This window comes from Paramormyrops kingsleyae, chromosome 12 (genome assembly GCF_048594095.1).
Source record: "Paramormyrops kingsleyae isolate MSU_618 chromosome 12, PKINGS_0.4, whole genome shotgun sequence".
NCBI lineage: Eukaryota > Metazoa > Chordata > Actinopteri > Osteoglossiformes > Mormyridae > Paramormyrops > Paramormyrops kingsleyae.
The window spans coordinates 17740952-17764741 of NC_132808.1; the positions used below are offsets into that span (position 1 = coordinate 17740952).

The 23790-nt window shown below is 44.1% G+C and overlaps 1 protein-coding gene across 4 annotated transcripts; it reads left to right on the forward strand.

Annotated features, from left to right (window-relative positions):
* The first annotated feature begins 371 nt into the window (after positions 1-371).
* Positions 372-23419, forward strand: rgs12a (regulator of G protein signaling 12a). 4 transcript variants are annotated; one of them, XM_023809426.2, is made up of 17 exons: positions 3456-4931; positions 6800-6821; positions 7163-7281; positions 7428-7520; positions 8011-8154; positions 9734-9925; positions 12382-12532; positions 12620-12705; positions 13194-13385; positions 13935-14008; positions 14115-14241; positions 14566-14662; positions 15328-15401; positions 16523-16634; positions 17003-17419; positions 21668-21914; positions 22784-23419. In XM_023809426.2, the coding sequence occupies exons 1-17, from the start codon at positions 4887-4889 to the stop codon at positions 22788-22790; spliced, it is 2199 nt and encodes a 732-aa protein (XP_023665194.1). In that variant the 5' UTR covers positions 3456-4886; the 3' UTR covers positions 22791-23419. The 4 variants fall into 4 exon arrangements, with proteins under 4 accessions (XP_072553699.1, XP_023665193.1, XP_023665194.1 ...); XM_072697598.1 differs by lacking the exon at positions 3456-4931 and adding an exon at positions 372-449 and having other exon boundaries at positions 21668-23419; XM_023809425.2 differs by lacking the exon at positions 3456-4931 and adding an exon at positions 819-1050 and having other exon boundaries at positions 21668-23419.
* Positions 23420-23790: the final 371 nt, after the last annotated feature.

The following is a 23790-nucleotide window of genomic DNA, read 5'->3' on the forward strand; positions in this document are numbered from 1 at the left end:
AATAGGGTCAGGCAGCATCCTGCAACCCTGGAGAAGATGGGGTTAAGGACCCAACAATGTAATGGTTACACTGCTGGCCAAGGGATTGCAGTCCTGGGCACAGATCCTTCAGCTAATTAGCGGCATCCTGCCATTTTTAAGGTGCAATGTCCAACACTCTTTTTTTCATGAAATAAGGAACAGGTGGAATGAGGAGAACAAAATGTCCTCTTTTTAATAGCTCATTTATAAGAATTATTGAGTGAAATGTATCGGAGACCTTGTATATAGCTTGTATTTCCACAAATTCCAGCATTTCAGATCAAGCATTTCAAGGAGTGTGATGTTCAGTTGGTGCAAGCTCAGATGAAGCAGTTCATTACGATTCTCGTTGCTCTGCATGCTGGTCCTCAGGAAGACTTTCTCCCACTGCTTCATCGCGGGGACATCCATCACTGCCTGGGTCCTGGGTGAGTCAGAATGCACCCCGATAGAGTGTGTGTGGGTGTGGTGTTGGACGTGTGCATTTGGCCTTCAGCGTCAGAGTAGCTGATGAACGATGGAGTCTAGCGGCCATGTTTGTTTTAATGTCTTTCGGAAGCCACCGCCGGCACCATCCCATGGATGTCGCTTTATTTCTGTCAGATCAAAGCAGTCCTTTTACCTAGGGACAGTCAAGTTTGTGACGGAGCGCAGTACACTCGAGCAGCTGCGGGAGATCCTGAATGACACGCTCATGTAACACAGGGAGAGCACTGTGGCAGTATGCCCCCACTGGGCATCAGAGAAACTGCAGGGAGGTAGGACAGCGTGTGAGAGAGAGAGAGAGAGGAGGGAAAGGAGAGAGGGAGACTGAGAGAGAGAGAGAGAGCAAAGGAGCGTGAGAGTAGAGAGAGAGAGAGAAAGAGAGAGCAGAGGAGTGTGAGAGTAGAGATGCACTGCTTGGACGGGTAGCCGCACACAAGATCTCGAGGCCGGCTGCTCTTCATCCACACATCGCTGGCTGGTGGCATGACTCCCATGGGGAGTTAAAGGCACATGGAGCACACCTGTCTGGGCAGCTCCAGCGGAGTGAGTACGGGCACCCCTCACCACTCAGGTGGCCGCCTTCAACGCGACTCCAACAGGAGTGACTCCAGGGGCTCAGGAGTCCTCCATGCAATCCATACCTCTGACATTGACTCAGTTCCACTTAACAATGTCTAACTTCAGTGTTGCGGGCGAGGTCCGTGCGTATTGCATTCTCTGAGTGGTGCTTTGATCTTGCATCACACAGCGTTGATTGAGGAAGGGTGTAAATGAACAGGTGGTTTCTGCGTCGCTTTTTAGGTGTGTCGCATCGGCTGGTCTAGTTTCTCCATCGCCTTGTTTGGATGGAGGAGTTCTGGTGCGTCTGTTCAGATTTGCTCTTAAATATGCCATTAACTTGAGCTGAAGTGTGGAGCCTCATTACCCGATGGATTTTCAAAGGATTTATCCGAACTTATCCTAGCTCGAAGGATTTTGTTTCTCTAAATCATCCGTATTATAAGATGACATGGATTTTGCTACTTTAAATGCTTATAAAAATGCTAAAAAAATGCTTAGTTTGGTAGTTGCATTTCATTTTAATTTATTTGGCAACACTATACATCTGATGTGTAGAGAGGGGCTTCCCCTGTAGTCACGGAGCTGTCCTGGGAGCCACCAGAAGAGGGCAGCATTAGGGTAGAGACACCACACAGCTTGTAGTCCTGCTGCAGTGTCCTGTTTTAAATGCGTGGGAGAACATTTCATGGAAAACGATCTCCCTTGGCAGGAGGTAGGACATTAAAGAGCGTACGAACCCGACATTTTGCAAAATGTCCAGCGCGTTGGCTCTTCCATCTTCGCACCTGTTTCGTGCAGGCTGAAACATCGGCCTCACAGACAGGGGGAATCGGAGACTCCACACACTCACTCAGGCCACCTCGGCCTGACACAGAATGGCCCGTGCCATTTTTCATCTTGTCACTGTGACAGGGCTGTCAAAACCTGACAGGCTGCAGTGACATCTGATATGACACAGTGAATTTTGTCACTGTCTGGGCCTTATTCATTTTTTTTTAAGCTTTGGGCAGCTTGTGATCCATGACTAACTCTAATTTCACATTTCTATATATACTGTTTATTTATACTGAATTGTCTTTGCCTCGGAGGGGTATGGGATCAAATCCCAGAGCTCCATCCAGCTCGTTTGCCCCCAGACCCACAGAGCTGTCGACTCCTGTTTCTTCTCAGTTGTCTGCGAATGTCTTGCGTTTTCTAAAAGGCTATGGTGTGTGTGTGTGTGTGTGTGTGTGGTTGGTCATGTCTATATTACATTGTGGGGACCAAATGTCCCCACAATGTGATAAAAACCTGTTATTTTGACATTGTGCGGACAATTTTTTTTGTCCCCCACAAGGGTAAATTCAGTTTTATAAAAATCTGTGACTGCAACTAAAAAACTAAAACTGCCAAAAGACTTGCAGTTTCCTTGGTTACTTAAGGTTAAGGTTAGGGCTGGGTAGAGGCTAAGGTTGCCATAGGTGGGATTAGGGTTATGCCCATATAAATGAATGGACGAGGACGGTCCCCACAAACATATGAGTACAAGTCTTTGTGTGTCTGTGTGTGTGTGTGACCATTTCTGGTTGGCACTGTAATCTTTTGATTTTAATATGCATGTAATATGCATAATTTTCAAGGGTATCAGTTTGAGTATGGACAGTAGGGACAGGGGGTTCGGGGGTTTGGGGCTGATTTGGCCCCTACTAAGGTTGAAACCAAACCTACTCCTTCGGTCTTTTTTTACATTTACCGTCTGGAAACATCTATATAACTCCAAATCTGAATAGTATTTTGAGGAATCATTTCCTGTGGTTTCCTGTGGTTTAGCCATTCAGGTTTTTTTTTCTGGGACTGGTGATGATTCATACTTATGTCTCCAGTTTGTAACTTAAATTAGGAAACCCCAAATGACACTGATCATTAATTGTAGTGCCTACCTTAGTTGTACCATGCAACAACAAAAATAAAGCAAAGTGATTGGACTAAACCTACTAAGAGAATGTAGGGAATCCTGTTTACTGTATTAGGCATCAATGTGACAACTGAACTGGTAATTAAATTTAGGATAAGAAAATTCTTTATATGTGACTGGGTGTACCTCAGTGAGTCCATATGACAGCTGCCTGGAATAGTGACGCAAGTCTTGTAGTTGACATTCCACCCTGGGGTGTGAGTGTGGGGGCTTATCGTTGAAACTGCGTGTGCGTGCATGGATATTCTATAAAAATATCGTCTCGCTGTCAACAATGCTTGTTTATATCTGAATGGAATATTTAATATTTGCGATGGGCTTAAATGGCATCTCCGACAAGTGGCACAAACAGCTCACGACAAAACGTGCAGCCGATATTGTTCGAAAATTGTCCTTTTGTTTAGTCAGATCTGATTACAAGAACACCAGCATGAAGACAAAGTTTTTAAGGTTTTTTTATTTTCAAATTCCTTTTCTGAATTGCTGTGGTTTACACAAAACACAAAGGTGATACAGTTAAATAAAAACATTTACACTGCAACTGACTCAACCCCTTATAAAGAAGATTTGCACAGGATTTGTGTTAGTCTTCCTCTACAGTGTCGGTGTAAACGTTTACCCATAATTCACCATTAATATCTCCATCACTGGTGGTGATTTTCTGACTCCTGGAAATGGAACGTGGTTTGTTTTGTTTCCTGTCAGCTAATCATGTAATGAGCATCTCAGGAATGGCAGGATTTCTGCGTCAAAGGCCTCGTGGATGCTGTGGTTTTTTTCAAACAGCACATGGGGAATTGTGGTCCATCCAGTTTGCTGGAGGAGAGGACGAGCAACGTGCAAATATTACAGTGACCAGCACAGACAGCACAACATGATGCCAACAGAAGATTTTTGGGATGAATCAAATAAAGATGGTCCATTCCAGAAGAGTGCAAAATCCCCCATGATGCACTGGGACTGACCTTAAGGGTAACTGTGGGCTGACATGTTGTTTTCTCATCCTATTATGTCTCATGATACTTGTGTGCGTCGCCCAACTTAATGGATCATGTATTTACAGTTACAATTGCAATGTGGGGTTGGCATGGTATTTAGGACTGTTGCCTCACTGCTCTGGGACTAGGGTTCGAGTCTTTCCCATGTGTGCGGAGCATGCATTTCTCCCTGTGTCCTTATGGTGTCCCTTGTGGGTTTGCTGGTTTCCCCCTACAGTCCAAAAACATGGTAACCTAATTGTCTACAGGGATATCTTTGTGCCCTGTGGTGAGCTGGTGCCCTACCTTTGGTTGTTCTCTGCCCTGTAGCTTCAGGGATAGACTCTGATCCCCTGCATAGAACTAGCTGGTATGGAAGCTGGAGGGATTACAGTTATTTAGTTAGCAGGCGTTTTTATCCATAGTGACGTATAATTGAGAGAGCAGAGTCAGCCAGTCCCTGGAGCACTTCGGAGTTAAGGGCCTTGCTCAAGGGCCCAACGGTGAACGGTATTTGTCATAGATTTATTCATGCTGCTAGCCTGTGTCGTGGGACAATTGTGGACAGTGTGAATGGCTTTAAGACATTTCGATGACCTTTGACTTGTCAGTCAAAAGTCATTCCACATAGATTACTGGTTTGCTGGAGAATACTGTGTGTCACTGGCGTCCCATGGTAGCAGTGAAAGCCGGCCCGCCTGAGAGAGAGAGAGAGAGAGAGAGAGAAAGGCAGGATTCATGTGCTAGTGTGCGTTGCGTTGGCGGGGATCGCGACGTTGTCGGGCAGGTTTGGGCCCGACGTGTATGGGCACGGCCACCCAATCTCACAGGGAAGTCACTCAGGCACGCAGAAGAACGGAGCGGCCGGTCTGTAAGCCCACGGGAAAATGAGCTTCAAAAAGAGATTGTCCTTCAGAAAAGCATACCCCTCTGTAAGTGACACCGGGTGGTCCGGCTGTTTACGTAGCTGCTCAGTTTGGTTGGCAACATGTGGGATGAATCTAACGGGCTGGTTCCCAGATGTTTCAGGTGGCTCAGACCTTGAGGAGACAGAGATGTGTTTGTCAGTGGTTGTTCTGCTTTGTTAATGTACTGTCTGTTAAGAAAGACAGCCATCTGAAATGGTTGCTTTCTTTATGCCAGTTTGCTGGAGAGACTTGCCTAAACAGGTGGAGGGAGTATCGAATGGTTTACTCTTACCCGCTCACTGGGAAGTTCTTCCTGATTACCAGTCATTTGTTCAGTACCAGGTGATTTACCTTCATTGTTAAACACAAAAAAGTTAAGTAATGTTCCCTGTGGAAACTTTCATTGTATACAGATTGTCATGCTTGTTTTTCCTAACAAATGAGATTGTTCATTATTGGTAATTAACAAAAGTCAACGGATCTGAGTTTACGAACACCAACAATGCTCCTGAAGTCTTAACATCTCTGCCCTCAGCAGTTGTATTTTTTTTCCGGGCCTCTGCTCTGGTTTTGCTCGGCATTATTTCCTACCCTGCTTTCATTATCACCTCTCTCCGGCTAGGAATAGAGTATACTTCAGAACAGGAGGTGGCTGGGAACAGCGAGTAGTTGGCGCTTGGGTAGAAGTGACAGAGCTGACTATTTTGAGTCTCGCTTTAGAATTTTTTTTAATCTTTTTTATTTTTTTTTTTAAATCTTCCACTACACGTCCAGATAATAACATCCAGGGAGGAGCGGCAGTGGGGTGTAGTTTGGGGGCGGTTCCTAGCTGAGCCCCTCTGGAAGGTTTCTCACATCCTGCCAAAGCTTTACCAACCATCTGAGCCCAGCATCTTCTGAGTGCTGTGTATATAGCTCCCAATGTTGTGTTGCCTTCGTGTGCTTTCAGCCTAAAGGATGTTGGTTGGAGTCCCAGGAAGCTCCTGTTGTCAACATGGGTATTATATAAAATGAATCTCTATAGAAAAAACCTGCTCTGTTTCAGTTAAAGGTGTCAGTTAAGCCTACAAACAGTAAGAAGAGTAAGGCTCCATATCATGTCATTGTAGATCCCTTTGAACCTTTTAAGCTAATGGGAACAGTTCCTCGCCCACAGGAGCTGCTAGCTAGCTGGCAGTGAGGTGCCCATAGGGGGGTGTGTTCCTGTCCTTTTCTCTTCGCTGGAGATGCTTTCAAAACTCTAATAGGAGCTTCAGATGTACATTCTAGTATCTTGGATTTAGTATATATGTATATATTTGGCTTTCACATAAACTACATGCTTTCAAGAACTCGTTTTCGTTCCCATATCTATCAGTATTTGGAACAATAGTCTTAAATAACCAAAGACGTAATGAGCATTTTCAGTCATTCATTTATTCATTTTATTTATTTGTGAGCATGTTTGTTTATTTACTACTTTGTCTGTTGTCTTTTGTATGAAGGAGTGGTGTTTTTGGAGGGTCCAGCTTTGTAGAGTCCCTTTGTATGTTTCCCTATGGGGACAATAAAATATGTATCTACCTACATACATGTGAATGTGAAGCAGGACTTCACATATGTTTGTGTGATTTTTGGCTTTTTGATATTACAGTTGTGAACGGAATAGTGATGTGACTTCCTTCCTCCCCTATTTTATCACCTAAGGCATCTTAACTGTAGGCCGGTTGTCTCTAGCCCATAGTTTGGGCCCTAAAGGGGAAGGATGGGGTCAAGGAGAGGCTGGTCATTGCTGAGGAGCCCACATGGCTCCCTGACAGCAGCGACTAAGCCAGCACTGAACCTGGCAGTGCCACGGAAGAAGGTCCAGCTCTCGCACTGAGCTCTTTCTTGTTTCTCTCTCTCTCTTGCAGTCTTCTGCGCTCTCTGGAGGCGGTAAGTTCATGCACCCTTCAAATACACCAGCCCAACAATGACTACAGTCACTAGCTTCTTTGCTTCTCAGGGATTATTTAGCAGAAGGCAGATGGGCGGGTGATCTTCTTTCCCGTTCAATTTACTGTGCTGAGTATTGTTTTGAAGACCGTAGGTGGTTAAAGAGCCGCGTATTTTTGTCACTGTTTGCCTTGAGCAAGGCACCAAACCTGAAATACTACAGAGAACATCCTGATCCATTGGCTCTGCAGAACTAAGTGTTGTGAGTTGCTCCCATGTGCCTACGGACACGTGCTGGTGTTGCACCGAGGCCATTAACACCATGTTATCACCGTCCCCAGCCGGCATGAAGGTCGGCACCAGCGAGGTGAACCTGAATAGTGGGGAGCGTTCTGTGGGCTGCTGGGCAGCTGGTTTTGAGCGTCTTCTGCAGGACCCCCAGGGAATTCACTACTTCTCGGTGCGTCCTCAGGGTAGGGGTGGGGTTGGGGGTGGGGTTGGGGGCGGGGGGAGAGGCATAGTCACCTTGCTGACTCATAGGATCACTATTACAAAACATAGCTGCTCTTTGAAACGACTACATTTGTGCATCTGTTTCCCCCCCAGGAATTTCTGAAGAAAGAGTTTAGTGAAGAGAATATATTGTTCTGGCAAGCCTGTGAATCTTTCAGCCATCTCCCTGAAAATGACAAGAAGCAGGTAGAGTTGTAACATTGATATAAACCAGTGTATGCTTGGAAAACACTGAGTCCTTCATTACTTATCCTATAATGAGTTTTAATTCAGTCTCACTGTTTAAATGGGGCTCTGCACTTGCCCAGCTTTAATACCGTTGAAAGCAGTTGGTAATGAACAAAGTTTGCTGGACCTTGAATAATATATAAAGGATCGATTAATCAGAACGAGGTTCGATAGCAAGTTATTCTATTATTAATGCTTAACAAATTGTCGTAACAAAATAATTGCACAGTTTAAAGCACAAGATTGAGTCAACTTTTAAAAACTAGATTGAGTTTTTTTTCCATGGTTGTTCGTTCAGCTCTTGTAGAGCTCAGATGCAGTACACACGCTGCTCTGTCACCAGGAGTAACATCGGTAGGTGTAGGGATTTGTGGAGATACACAGCACCATTTCGCTACAGAGGTCTGTCTGATGAGCAGAGACATGTTCCCCCCCCCCATGTCTCCAGCTTTCCCAGAAAGCGTGCGAAATCTACAGTAGCTTCCTGTCCAGCCAGGCCACCACGCCTGTCAACATCGACAGCCGGGCACAGCTGGCGGATGATGTGCTCAACGCGCCGCGGCCGGACATGTTCCACGAGCCCCAGCTCCAGGTAGGCAGCCCTTGATGCCCATGTCAACCTCTGTCGCATTCAGACATGCCTTCCATTTACCCCGAGCTCACCTTGATCATATAGTGTCATTTTCATATGTGAGGTTTCTGTTCCCATAAACTGAAGAAATTCACATTCTGCTCACACTGATCTCTGTCCACACTCATCTCACACTGATCTCTGTCCATGCTCATCTCACACTAATCTCTGTCCATGCTCATCTCACACTAATCTCTGTCCATGCTCATCTCACACTGATCTCTGTGCACGCTCATCTTACATTTATGTCTGTCCACACTCATCTCACATTTATGTCTGTCCACACTCATCTCACATTTATGTCTGTCCACGCTCATCTCACACTGATCTCTGTCCGCACTCATCTCACACTGATCTCTGTCCACGCTCATCTCACACTGATCTCTGTCCACACTCATCTCACACTGATCTCTGTTCACGCTCATCTCACACTGATCTCTGTCCACACTCATCTCACACTGATCTCTGTCCACGCTCATCTCACACTAATCTCTGTCCACGCTCATCTCACCTTTATGTCTGTCCACAACCATCTTACACTGCAGTAGTGGGGTTTGGGAAGCGCACTTGTAATTGAAAGAATCCCTTGAAATTTGAATCCCTGACCAGCAAGGTACCACTGAGGTACCCTGAGCAACGTACTGCTCCCTTGGAGGCTGAATTAGCTGCCCCCCGCTATGTCCCATATGGGTTAAATGCAGAGGACACATTTTGTTGTTGTGCTGTGGTGTGTCGATACTGTATGTATGCTCACACTGATCTCTGTCCATGCTCCTCTTGTACGTATCTCTGTCCACTCTCATCTTGCACTGATGTCTGTCCACACTCATCTCACACTGTGTCCATGCTCCTCTCATACTAATCTCTGTCTACGCTCAGCTCACACTTACCTCTGTCCATGTTCCTCTCACACAAATGTTTGCCTATGCTCATTAATATTTCCTGGCTAATTGTGACACATTTCATAAAAAAACCTTACCTCATGCCAGGGGGCAAGGTCCTATTAATGACTTACCCTGTACTTCACACTTACCTGTCTATGATGTGTGTCTCATAGGAGAGTAAGATGGAGTATGTGAAAACCAAAGAATTCTTGTACCTGTTCAAAATTTGTTTTATTTAGAAAATGATTTTGTTCAAAGTGACATACAAATGAGGATCAGAGAGCATGGTCAACCAATCTCCCTGGAGTAATTTTGTTAAGGGCCTTACTGAAGGGCTCAATAGTGATGGCAAGAAATGCAAAATAAAATGTCAGCATTATCATTATTATTATTATAACTATGCAGGAAGTTCATACTGAAAAGTTTAATGGTAAATTATAAATATATGTGGCTGGTCTTGACACTGAGACAGATGCACCTATGATTGTCAACATACAAAAAATGTTACTTTCTGAAACATATGAGAAATTAAAGGTCTCCTAGTTATATTGCAGTGTCAGTTCCTCAGTAGAATACAGTTTTTGTTGGCTTTACAAATTGTCTTTTAATTCTACAAAATCCATGTTAACGCAGCACTGCACCTTCTTCCACTGCAGATCTTCAACTTGATGAAGTTTGACAGCTACACTCGCTTTCTGAGATCCTCCCTGTACCGAGACTGCATGCTGGCTGAGGTTGAAGGTCGTTCCATGCCTGACCCCCAGAAACCACCTAGCAGTCCTGTCCTCTCTAAGCACAGTGCTGGCTCTGACCATTCAAGCTTCTCCACGTTGACCACACCAAGGAAGGTGAATCATGACCATGTCTTCCTGAATTCCAGCACATTTTTCCAACTTTTCTCTATCACATACCACAGAATTCCACCACTTCCACACAGAATTCTACCACATCTACATAGAATTCTACCACATAATTCTACCACTTCCACACAGAATTCTACCACATCCACATAATTCTACCACTTCCACACAGAATTCTACCACATAGAATTCTACCACATCCACATAATTCTACTACTTCCACACAGAATTCAACCACATCCACATAGAATTCTACCACATACCACATAATTCTACCACATCCACATAGAATTCTACTACATTCACACAGAATTCTACCATATATCACAGAATTCCAACATACCACCGTATACCACAGAATTCCACCGTATACCACAGAATTATTGCACATCCACATAGAATTCCACCACATCCAAACAGAATTCCACCACATACCACAGAATTCCACCACTTCCACACAGAATTCTACCATACCACTGTATACAACAGAATTCTACCATATACCACAGAATTCTATAATATCCACACAGAATTCCACCACATCTGTCCACACCCAGATGAATTTCACCACATCCGGCCACATCCCACCACATTTGCCTTATTTGGCCAGTCCAGCAAAGTTCCTGTCAAGATACTTGCTGCCAGTGCTTTTCCAGGCATGTACATTTCAGTGTGTGGGAGGGCCTGGCAGAAGAACAAGCCTAAATGAGACGCCGTCGTGATCCTGGTCGCGGAGTGAAGATAAATCACTGCTTGCCAGTTCATTTTCAGGGAGCGATTTCTAAAAGGAGACATTCGATCGCTGAGTTGTTGCAGCAGTATCCATACTATAAAATAATTATTTGCTTTTGGTATTAAACATATAATATATTGTGGACCATCGATGGGTCCCCGAGGACCGGGTTGGGAAACACTGCAGTACAGCGTAGCTGGTGAGCAGGGATCTTCAGCCTGGCAGTATTGCGCTCAGGTCACGGGATACCCTGGATGAAATACACAGTCACATATGATATGCAGTTTAGAGACTCTAATGGTAACACTTTAGGTCAGCTCCTTAACTGTTAATAAACTGATACTAATCTCTGATACTAAGTCTCTGTACCTGTGATCAGAAGGTGGCCGGTTTGTGCCCCAGCCTTGGCAGAACAGTCACATGTCAATGGGCCCTTGAGCAAGGCCCTTAACCCCCAGCTCAAGGGGTGCTGCACATCAACTAGCCCCAAGCTAGAGAGCAAGATGATCAGTGAAAAGAAGTCTTCCAATTTACTTGTGCAAATGGCAAATAAAGCATATTTGGTTCTTTTTACATTAGTACAAATAAGATTAACTTAGAATCAAATTTTGAAATGTAGTACAAAGATTTCATACTCCTGTTTAACAAAGTACTTACTAAACAGCTTGTAAATGCTCGTTGAAAACTAATTTCTGAGTATGTTTACTAACCCATTTTTTAGTATTTGCAAGTGATTTACAAGTTGTTTAGTAAATACCAGGAGCAAGATATGATTGTAATACATTTATAAATGGGTTTGTGAATGATACTTCTATGTATTAGTATATTATCAAATGATTAGTGACAGTATATTAATAATTAAAAAGCAGATCTTAATTTAAAGTGTTGCAGAATTTCAAAAGATTGCTATTGTTGGCTACCCTCAGGAAGGTATTTATCTATGGTAGGTGTAACCTTTCGCCTTGTCGTGCTGCCATACATTTCCTGCATGACCTTTTCAATTATTTAATGCTCCTCAGTGACAGCAAATAAGAAATCGCCATTATCACCTGCTTCTCACGCAGAGCATGGGCCACATTAAACTCTCCGTTTAAGCATGTCAGTCATTATAGAGGCTGGGGGTTTCTGGGATCTACAGGTAGGGGGAGGCCAAGGGGGCAGCGAGGCTCTTTCTGTTTTGTTTTCTCTGTAACTTCCATTCGATTGTCACTCAAATATAATTGGTCTTATCTGTTTGGTTGTGTTACTACACCATCCCATGACTCCCTGTAGACCATTTTATTGAACTATGTTGATTTAAATGAATGAATGAATGAATGAATGATGAACAAACAAATGAATGAATGAACAACTGCATGAATGTAGCAAAATATGGCTTCCATCTGAGCGACCTGGTGGCCAGACTCGTAAGTGCTTTTCAAGACACCCAGAACCAATGGGGAGCCCCTTCATCCACCAGCACTGTGTAGCCCCCACCTGGATGATGCCACAGCAGCCATTCTGCACCAGTCTGCTCACCACACAGTAGCTAAGGTGGTGAAGGGGCAGAAGAGGATTCACCAGTTAGATATAGGGGATGGATAGGGGGCCAGGTTTGATAGGGCCACAGCGGGCAATTTTAGCCAGGACATCGGGGTACCACCCCTACTCTTAAATTATGTTTAAAAAAAGGAATCAAAAAAAATAAGCTGTTCTGCTGCTGATCTGACAGGAGGGTAAGAAACTGAAACCAACCAAAGCAGGAACCCAGGACCACAAGGAGGAACACACAGACAAGAAGAGAGGGATCTTCTCTTCCTGGACTCTGAACACCAGCTTTGGGAAGGGGTCCAAGAAAGCTGACTTGGGAGAATATAATCATGGTGAGTGTGGGCACCTCGTCCTTGACAAGTCCCGTGCGTGCCTAAACCTCAGAGCTCAAGCCCCCTCCCCCCGTGTTGTTGGTGTAGCGGATTTCTCCAGCAGCAATGGCCGACGGGAGTCGCGGGGTTCGCTGTCCTCGGGTACGAGTTTGGAGCTGGTCTCCGGAACCGAGGTCAGTGTCTGTGTATGTGAAGGCGAATTAATTTTAATTGCATACTGTGTTTTCAAAGTACTTCCCCCATTCAGTTTATTTTTGGGATTTTTTTTGGATCAAATGCAAAGTGATGTTTTTTTTTTATTTTAAATAATTTCAACATGAAAGTGGAAAGTGTGTCATAAGACACCTTTATTAGTACAAAAATATACAATGAAATTCTATGTGGCTTAGTCATCCCTAATGATGGCCAACTGTTTGCTGTATTTTCAGACCCCAATAGGTGGTGCTCTCTATTCAATAAAGGGCTCAAAACATCCCCCATAGCAAACTAAGAGCACCATCTAGTGGGGTCAAAAAATACAGCAAATGGTTCATTGAGCTTCATTTGGCCGTCACTACTGATCCCTACAATTGTCCACTCTCTCCCTACCAATCTGTCCCATTGATCTTGTCCCTCCCATTGCCCCCTACCTGATTGGTTGTCCTGGATGTCACTCATATAGGCAGAGCCCCGCCCCTCTGGGGCTGTGTGTGATAAAGCCATGGCGCAGTGTACCGTCAACTTGCCGGATGGCTCTCGTTACCCCCTGGCCATCCGCCCGGGTGTATCCATCAGGGAGCTGCTGCTGGAGCTTTGTGAGAAACTGCACATCAACCTGGCTTCTGTGGACCTCTTCTTGGTTGGGGGAGAGAAGGTAAAATCTCCACCGTCCTCCTTCAGTATTCAAAGGCTACAGGCACAGCAGTAGTCATCACTGACTGTGAATACTGTAACACTGCAAACAGGGTTATTACAGACAGTCCCCGGATTAAGAACGTCTGACTTACAGACAACTCATTCTTGCATGGCATCAGTGGTTCGTCTGCTCAATGTACAGTACAGTACTGTATGTAGTTTTTATTTTCTCTATAATATTACTATTAATAATTACTGTATTACTTTTTTTCCGATTTACCTACCAATTTGACTCGAAGTCAGATTTAGGGAGTGGAACTCGTTCTTAACCTGGGGACTGCCTGCATGATAGTAGTGTAGCACATGGCATAATTCGAGCACTGATCCATGCTGTAGAACACTGACGAGAGTAGTAGATCTTCTGGTGACTTTAATATAAAATACACTAGTAGAAGAGCATCTGATATAGAAGTACTAGTAGGAGGCTGATTGATATATCTATATCTACTCAAGCTAATACAGTATATCTAGTTTTCTTGTTTTATGATATTTTTTTTACTTCTTGAAGCCCCTAGTTCTGGACCAAGACTGCATAACTTTGAGCACAAGAGACCTAAGATTAGAAAAACGCACTTTGTTCAGGTAAGTGTGTTTGATTAAATGACGCCCTGCTCAACCTCAGTACTGCCCTGCTGTCGATGTCCTGACCAAGTCCATCTATGTTTGCTTGGCTTCATTTGCCTTTCAGGCTGGACCTCGTCCCGATTAACCGGTCTGTGGGACTGAAGGCCAAGCCCAACAAACCTGTCACAGAGGTCTTGCGGCCCGTTGTAGCAAAATATGGCTTTCATCTGAGCGACCTGGTGGCCAGAGTTGTAAGTCATCCCTCAACACGCCGTTGTCCGAATCACAACGGGCTTCCGTCGTCTTTTTTCGAGAACGAGTTGCTTCAGATGTTGGAGTTATGGGAACAGAGAGAAATGTGATTGTAATATGACTAATTTTGAGATAAAAAAAAAGTTATGCAACATGTGACTCATTGTAGACTGGGCTCTCTAATGAGGAGCCAGGAAGAGTCGTCATCACTCAGCACCTCCAGCCTCTGGGGTTTATGTAAGGTGGCTCCAGCTGGGGGCAGACGGGGCTGTGTTGGCGTGCGAGTGAGGTCTGACATACCCCCATTCCGTGTTCCCGTGTAGAGCGGGGAGTCGGGACCCCTGGATTTCGGAGCACCCATATCTAGTCTAGATGGATGCCGGGTTGTGCTGGATGTGCCTGAGCACGCTTCAAAAAAAGGTATACACGCACAAATGCACAATATGCGTAAGTATATTTAGAAGGATTTTGCGTAACACTGAAAAAATATCCACAAAACAACTAAACGTCTCCACAAACACACATAAAGAAACAGACATACATACACGTAAACACCCTGTCTGATGGATAATTCTCTGCATACATGTAATTCTCAGCCATGAGTCACAGGCTGCCTGCAGTAGCTAGGAGAGTGTGTGCGCAAATACTGTGCCATTCAGCAACGACAGACATAAAAATCCATGACATGAGGTGATATTTTGGCATCAGTTTTTTTGCATGTAATCCTGTCTGGTTGAAGAAAGCTATTGAAGAAGAAATAGCACTTTTGTTTATTATTATAAGTGAGAGAAAGGTATTAACTATATGTGTGAGCTGTGTATTCAGGTGTGGGTGATCTAGCAACCAAATTATACAAAAACGTGAGTCACGTTCTTGTGAGAAGGTTACACCACATTTAACATAGCATGCATACTTTTGGAGAAGAGTAAGGGCACATCGTGGAATTTTGACACATGGCAAATATGATGTCATATCCTTATCCTTGGTCCTCATGTCTGAGGAGCATGTGCCACCCCTAGTGGTAGCAAGTGGTATTGCAGATAAGTCTGACACCCTAACCCCTCCATTTGTTTTTGTTGCCACAGAAGACAAACAGAAGTCTGGTGCCTCGGGTTCTCGCCGAGCACCACCTCTGACCACACGAAGCCGCTCCTCGGCGGTAAGAGTGTGTGTATATGTGTATGCGATGTGTCACGTGACGTAGTTATGCGTGTCTCTTCCACTTGTTTGTACACTGGGGATGGTATCTTGCCTTGCCACCCCTAACGGCATGCAGTTTCCTCGTGCAACACCCTGCCACTTCTGGTCCCTCCTAACGACGCCCTGTCATCTGCTGTCTGTGCTGCCTCTGGCTGGTATAACCTGTCTGATTCTCAGTCTGAATATCTATATCTGTATCTATATCTATATCTATATATATATATATCTATACACACACACACACACACATTTGAAATTCTATCTTTGTGAGGACTCTCCATTCATTTCTATAGGGAAAACTGTAGTCCCCACATAAACACCCTAACCTTTACCCCGTCCTAATTTAACCATAAGTAACCAAACAAAATACAAGACTTATTGCCTTTTTAGTTTTTTGCTTGCAGTCACAGAACTTTTGGGGACCTGAAAAAATGGTCCCCACAATGTCCAAATACTTTTTATCACATTGTGTTTTCATAATAATTCACACACACACACACACAGAGTTGTACTCATATGTTTGTGAGGACCGTCCATTCATTTCTATCGGCATAATCCTAATCCCAGCTATGGCAACCTTAACCTCTACCCAGCTGTAATCTTAACCATAATTGACCAAACATAATACACATTTTTTGGACATTTTTGTGTGTTTGATTACATACACAGATTTTTTTTTGATAAAACTGTCACACAAGGTCAAAATAACATATTTTCATTACATTGCGGGGGACATTTGGTCTCCACGATGTAATACTTACATGCCCACACACAAACACACACACACGTGCACATATGCAAAATTCACTAACAAGCACAAATGTACACACTCATATACCAGTATTGTAATACATAATGACCACTGATAGTCAGGCAGAAAGCAACTGCTTACTGTAACCGTGTAAATGTAATAATCACACAAGTATACACAGACATGCACACACGCCACTCAGGCTGGAGCTACGATAAGGGGGTGTAAGCGCACGGCATTATGGGAGGCAGATGGTGGTAGCCTGTTTGGATCTTGAATGGCCCCAGTCCTGACCCTTAATGCGGTCTGTTTTCATTGTTGCCACCCAGGGGGATGAGAGACCTGGAAAGTCGGGCTGTGTGATGGCCAGAGGGGGCTCCAGCGGGGGGCGACCTTTCAAACACGGGGAGAAAAAAAAGATTAATATAGATGAAGCTGAAGGTAACTCTGCTCTGCTTCCTCTCTCTGACATCCCAGCTGCTTACAGCTTCATTCTGCTTCCTCTCTCTAACATCCCACTTGCTTACAGCTTCATTCTGCTTCCTCTCTCTAACATCCCACTTGCTTACAGCTTCATTCTGCTTCCTCTCCTTAACATCCCAGTTGCTCATAGCTTCATTCTGCTTCCTCTCTTTATCATTTCAGCGGCTTAGAGCCTCATCCTGCTTCCTCTCTACCATTCTAGCTGCTTATAGCCTTAGTTATACACATTATTATTCCAGTTATTTTTCCAGGGGTGTACGTGTGACAGTAAAGGAGACAAACAATCAGTCTGTTACAGTCTGCCACTGGCACATTTCGCTTTGCAGAGTTCTTTGAGCTTCTGTCCAGAGCCCAAAGCTGCCGGGCAGACGACCAGCGAGGATTACTGACTGAGCAGATTCTAGTGCTGCCCGACTTCCTGCGGACTCCTGCTGATCCCAAACCCGAGCCCGAACCTAAGGCCGTCCACCCCACCCCCGCGTCCCGCCGTAGCACCCTGACTGCCAGCCGGAACTTTCAGAGCCTGGACTCCACCCTGCCCGTCTGCGGGAACGGTCCCAGCAGCACCGCACGTCCGCTGCATGCCCCGCCATCCTCGCGGAGCCCCGCCCCTTTCCTGGCCTTGGAGGAGGAGAGCGAGGCCGACCTGGCCCCGGTCGCAGATGGGGATGTTTCAGGATCCCCGCTCCGTTTGCCGCCAGAGGCCCCCTCCAGGAGCGAGGTGGATGCTCGGGGAGGTTCAGGTACCGCGGGAGAGTGATGCTTCAGCGTGCGTGTGTGCGGAGGTGTGGACTGAGATGACTGAAACGACCCACGTCACGTCTAGCGGATGCACTTTTATTTATTCAAAAACAAACTTCCTAAAGATTCAAAAAGAGGCTAAGCCCGGGTCTATTTTCAGATTTCAACCATGACTAAAATATGACACTTTATATTTTTGATATTTTATTTGTAGATATAGTACATTCTTATTTCCGCCTATAAGTTTTACTTCCTCATTCATGGGCAACCGTGAGTGTTTACGCCGTACTGCCTCGGACCCAAAGCAGGTTCTGTGGATGGTTAGACACAGTGCTTTAGTCCTGACGGGACCCCATAGAGACTTTGGGCTGATATTGTCCCACATTCAGGAGGTGAGTGCCAGTTACCTGTGGCTGACCAAGAAGCCAGCAGAGTAACAGACTGCTTTGGCTCCTGGCTTTGTATCTCATACAACTCCGACCCGTATGTTGTGTAAACCCAAAACGAGGTCACCAAAATATGCTGCTATCTTAAACTTGGTCCAATAAATACCACTAAATAAATAAAATATATATTCTGCTAAAATAAATACCACTAAAAGTAATGTCGTCTTTCTGTCTTGTCTCCCCATAAAATGCAATTCAACAATGCTTGGAAAACAGGATTTGGTTTAAATCAGCGTTTGGCAAACCGCTCTTCGGGGGCCCTCAGACTGTGAGGGTGAGCTGGGAGGGAACAAAAACCTGGACCATCTGTGGGTCCCAGAGGAGCGGACTGAGAAATAATAGTTTAAATGAAACATCATTCATGTTAGTTAGGTGCTGTTTACTAGTTTGCTTTCATGTATAAATTCATGTATTCTGAAGAAACAGCAACGACTTATTCGTTTTGCTCCTTTTGCTAAATTTCATCACCCGCCAACTTTAATTATTTGACTTAATTAGGTGATTTTATGAGATATTGATTAGCCAAACATGGTATGCTAGTGGTCAATTTCAACAAATGCATGGGTACCTATTGGATGGTTCTGACTTGAGGAGAGGTTTTGAAAAGGCTGAGCTAACATACCTTTATGTAATATAAATTTAAACGTTATTTCTCTTGGAGGTCTAAGACTTCAGCACAGAATACTGCACTTTTGCCGGCTGTTCACCCAAAGCATTGTTAAGTTACCATCCATTCACTACCATTCTCCTCCATGTTTTATGTTAGTATTTATTTCTGAGTCTTCCTGTACACATTTGATTGGACTTAATAAACACACCTGAAATGCCAGCTCTGTCTACCATGTGTGTTTGTGTGCGCGAGGCTGAATGCCTTCGCCTCCATAAGTGTGTCATTCTGTATGCACTCCTCTGTGTCACCCTGTCAAACCTCTCCGTGCAATTTGTGTGGATTCCACGCACAGCCACAGAACTGTCCAGCTCAGGCCTGGACGCAGTCTGTCCCTCTCTCAGTCATCCTTCCTCTCCTCTCGCCAATTTGTATTTCCACCTCTTCTCTGAACGGTTTTAGCTCCGTGAGTTGGCGGTTAGCGAGGGTGCGAGAGAAACAGTGCCTTCTTTCCTGAAAGGTCCGCGTCTCCTCACGGACTTGTATGTGTGACACATCTTCAGAGAAAACGCTGAGAGGTTTCTATTCCCATGCCTTAAATCCCCCTGCCTCTCTGTGGAGGCGTAAGCTTTGTGTTACCTCTGTCAGCTTGTTCGCTTTTGCCTGTGTGATACTTTTCAGGGTTTTGTTAAAGACTTGGCTAAGGGAAGGGTCAGTGGTAAGTGGAGGTCTATACAGTAATAATTTTTCTGTGCTTTGGGTCTGCTTTCTGAAGTGTGGTGAAGTCATGGCTGAGGCCTCCTTTTTCCATTTTTCACCTGCGCTGTGACTCCTTCAAAGCTCACGCTGGGTGCATGGTGGGCGGAGCTCACATCAAGCCACACCCCCCTCAGAACACACAGCTTGGTAGCAATATCCCCAAACAAAATTAATGTGGTGCTGTTTGATTAAGCATTAATGAACCACCGCCATCTTTCATGAAGTGGTACTGGGGCTGATACTGCTGGCCGATACTGTCTACACTGCTGGCAGTAATTACACAGGAAATAAACACATGACTACAGTCTAATGAGAGGGCCTTTTAATTTGTTATGCAATGTTTAATAATGCATTTGTGCTGGCTCCCGAGTTTTAACTGATTCATTTCCATAAAGGTGAGACCTTTAGCTGATTTGACTTGCATCTACATCCGTTTCCTTGGCGAAGGTGCCATGCAAGTCCACATGACATTTAACTACACTGCCATCCTCTGCTGTCATATGTCAGAGGGTTCCACCTACGAGCACGACAGGAAGGTTAATGAGAGTCAGCCCTCTATCCATGCATTTTCAGTAACTGGCACATAACCCATTAGGGTCCCAGTGAAGGCGGTGAGAACTGGAAGTCCAGCGGGGAAGGCTAAGTACAGTGTCACTGCGTTTTTTTTTCTTTTCTAATAAAAAATAAAGTAATATCTAAATCATCCAGTTTTGGGCAAAATCAGACAGACATAGTAATGGCCAATGCGTCAAAAACATGATTTGATCCCAGATTGTGCATGGTTGAATACAGTATAGATAAGGAGATTGTCCACCAGAGGGCAGCATGTTCATTAGAATTACACTTGACTCGTGTGTCGTTCGGCAACTGCTTGAGCTGTTGAGAAATCCTTTCCTTTTCTATTCATTGAGTGAGGCCCCTTGCAGACACAAAGCAGATGATTGACACTTTATATATTAAAGCACACAGCATGCTTCAGAATTCTCACAGCAAGCGAGCAAGTAATTATAAACCTAAAGCACAAACCTAATCCCCATCTTTCGAGAGCTACCTGTATCTTAGGTGAGGCAGAGAGCTGAGATTCACCCTCTGATACGTTGCATTTGTAGTGATTAAGGGCCTATTTGCTAGCGAAGCTTCCCTGTGCCTTTCTAGTGAATGTTGCTAGCTGTGAAGAATAATAGCCAGAATGACCCAGAAGGCCAAATTATTGCACTGAGGTGCTTGTCCGTGGGTTAAGGTCAACGTAAGTAAGTGGCGGCCTTGGATTGGCTGAGACACCTTCATCCTGCTTCACATTGCCAGTGACCCGCCTGGGTCCCAAATCACAGGGCTGGGTTAGGGGTACAGCTTAACAGAAAAGTAAGATCTTAGGCACTGGGAAATACGAATGACTCCTTCTAAGGCCAGTCGATCCGTTTCACTCGCTGACCAAGTGTGATGAAAACGACACGCATGTTTGTACTTATTTCTGGTCCACAGCCTACCGCTATACAACTCTGATTGGGCAACATTTTTGCCCATAACACACCTTAGCAGGGTTACGCAATCTTAGGTGGCTAATCTTAGACTGCATCACATGGTACCACACTCCAAAAACCCTAGTTGATGCGAGACAATGCTACACCACACCACACCTATACAATCCTGTCTCACCACATTTACCCAGCTACTTAAATTACATTACTATCATATCTTGCCCAATTCTGTCAATTGTACAAACTGCAATTCAAGTGGTATTGGTGTTTAAAATTTGGTCTGGGCTACTGGGGCTGAATAGAACACAACATCATTTATATTGGTAGGAACAGAACCAAGGAACACTCAGCGTGCTGCTGGTAGGAACAGAACCAAGGAACACTCAGCGTGCTGCTGGTAGGAACAGAACCAAGGAACACTCAGCGTGTTGACTCCCACTCCTGTGCTACCCACTCCCTCTGTCAGTCTCCCAGTAAAACAGACAGATCCTTTTTACCTACCTAAGCAGCACTTCAAAGACAAGGTCTGCTCCATTACAAAGCATGACCCCATCCTCCTAAAACCTAAAACCTCAGTCCTCTGTATAGAGGGACTGAGATACAAAGCTCTCTCTTTAGTGACTGCTGCTTTGGTTTCCAGTCCCCAAACCTTCTGGAAACGCCCAGAAAGGCTACAAAGAGACACATTTAAATTAAATTAAATTCAATTTAAATTAAATTACCATTTTATCAGGCTGATATCCTGATAGCACAAAACATCTGCAGACCGCCTTTGCAATCTATGATGATGAAAACTGTTCCCTCATATATATATTATGCAGCTTTTCAAATCAATTCCTTATATTTTATCACTTTATTTAATCCTCATTTTTTAATCAGTACTAGTTGTTTGGGTAAATGTTGGATCTAAGCCCAGACCGGTGACGTGGATCTTGATTTTATTTTTTTGCTTGTTTCCAGGATGCGAAGAGACGCACACTCCCACAACACACCACAAGGGGGCGTCTTCCCCAGCACTTCCCGCTGGCAGGGTCATTGACGTGGATGGGGTGCGGCTGGAAGACGCCTCAGACAGGAGCCCGGACCCCAGCCTCTGCCTGGGGGGGCTGATGCCAGACCTACGAGGATGCCAGGGCAGAACGAGGTCAGGGATGTACCAATCTTCCGACCTGTCCCCCCTCCTGTCCGTCAGGGCTGAAGAGAGCAGGTACAGGCCTGGCTTCCTGTGAGATAAAATGAGATAGGACTGCAGTAGATGGGGGTCAAAGACAGAAGAAAAATATCTGTAAACACACAAATTGTTAATTGTCTAGAACAATCAAATGCTGATTTTTGTAGAATGTTACTATTTTAAACAATTGTAAGTTATTAGTTACATTATCATAACATATTCTATAGTTTTTAGCTGTAATACTAAACATACCCTTGGTGCCCACTTTATTAGGTACTCCTATGCACCAGGTAAGATCCCCTATTATCTCCAGAACTGCTTAAGGGGTGGATGACTTATACATAGAGATCTCATTCTGCACACCTCTGCTATACTGACCTGTCCTTTCTTTGGACGTGTGGTCTTCCTGGTAGCTTTAACAAGCCTGGTCATTCTCCTCTGACTTCTCTCATTAATACAGTGTTTTCAGCTACAGAGCTGATCCTGCCTGGATGGGTTTTATTCATTACGCCGTCCAGTGAAAACTTTAGATACCGCAGGGGTATGAAAATCACCACCTACGGCACCAATAATTGTGCCACATTCGAAATCACTCCTGTCAGGCATCTGCGCCATTCTAACACTGAGCAGTACCTTAACCAAGCCTTTTACTTCGGACTGTTTGCTGTACATAATAATTTTCAGCCACCTAATTTACTGTCTGCAGGAGCGCGTTGTTTGCATTAATAGGTAGGTGTACCTAATAAAGTGGCCACTGCGAGTAGTTATTTCATATTGTAATTATCAAGTAAAATTAGGTTTAAAAAGTACATTCTAGTTATAGCAGTGTTAGATTATTGCTCTGCAATATATTCGGGTGATTTTGGCCATGTTGTTACATTGTTAAATTATGTATTTATTTTCAGTTTTTAGGATATCCCCATCTGGACAATATAAAGGATAATATTTCCTGAGCCTGTGCTTGTTCCTGTAAAAGTCTGTATGGAAACAGCCTATTACAAACAGCCCAGGTTCGTTTCATGTTTATCTGTAAGTGAATTATCTACGTTGTATGTAAATAAACTCTTTGATGTTTGACAAATCTACGTGCTATTTCTGCAGAGTCACTCGTGCGTGTTCTCTGCTTTGTAAATACAGCTGTTTAGTATCAAGTATCTTATCTGCAAACGACTTTCCCTCTTCTGCTCTGACTAAGACAGTACTGAAGGCAGTCTAATTAGCTGGCTATAGGCCTGGACGAATGCTTTGTCTATCTGTTTTTGTTTTGCCTGCAGTAAGTCAGCAATGCACTGCTCCTCGATTAAATAGGCCAGGTCATCCCAAAAAACACCCTCAGTCTCCTTACTTCTGGATGCTGTCAATGAGAAAAAAAAGGTTAGAAATGAAGAACAATTACACTGTTGCACTGTAAAAAGTTTCTATATGAAAAAAGGCTTATGTTATTGATTTGTGAAATTGTATGGATTATTACCCTATGGTTGTAATTCCCCCCTGAATTTTGTTACTGTTCAGAAATGGGAATAAACGCATTTTAATGTTAATGCAATGAAGTGTGTGAGTTGATAAACTGCATTTCAAAAATAATTAATACAGTTTCACTCTATCTATCTATCTATCTATCTATCTATCTATCTATCTACAATCACCATCATCTTTATCTTTCAGTGTCACAATAAATGTTTGGTCTCTAGATTCAAACACTAAAAGACATTAACAATAGATGCAAACAATACACAAAACACTGGTACCATCTCGAAAGTACTTCATTATAAAGATATGTTTTAAAAACTTCTTAAAAGTATACCCAAAAATAACCACCTAAGTTCGTTCTAGTTGTTTTTTTTCTCTTAATTTTGTTACTGTTCTCTGCCTTTTAAATCCAGCTGTTAAGTATCAAGTATCTTATCTGAAA

Excerpts from the sequence above, each read along its gene's own strand:
- rgs12a (XM_023809423.2), top strand. The coding sequence starts at position 4,887 with ATGAGCTTCAAAAAGAGATTGTCCTTCAGAAAAGCATACCCCTCT. Across the intron at positions 4,932-6,799 it reads TCAGAAAAGCATACCCCTCT|TCTTCTGCGCTCTCTGGAGG; the intron begins GTAAGTGACACC and ends TCTCTCTTGCAG. Across the intron at positions 14,663-15,327 it reads TGAGCACGCTTCAAAAAAAG|AAGACAAACAGAAGTCTGGT; the intron begins GTATACACGCAC and ends TTGTTGCCACAG.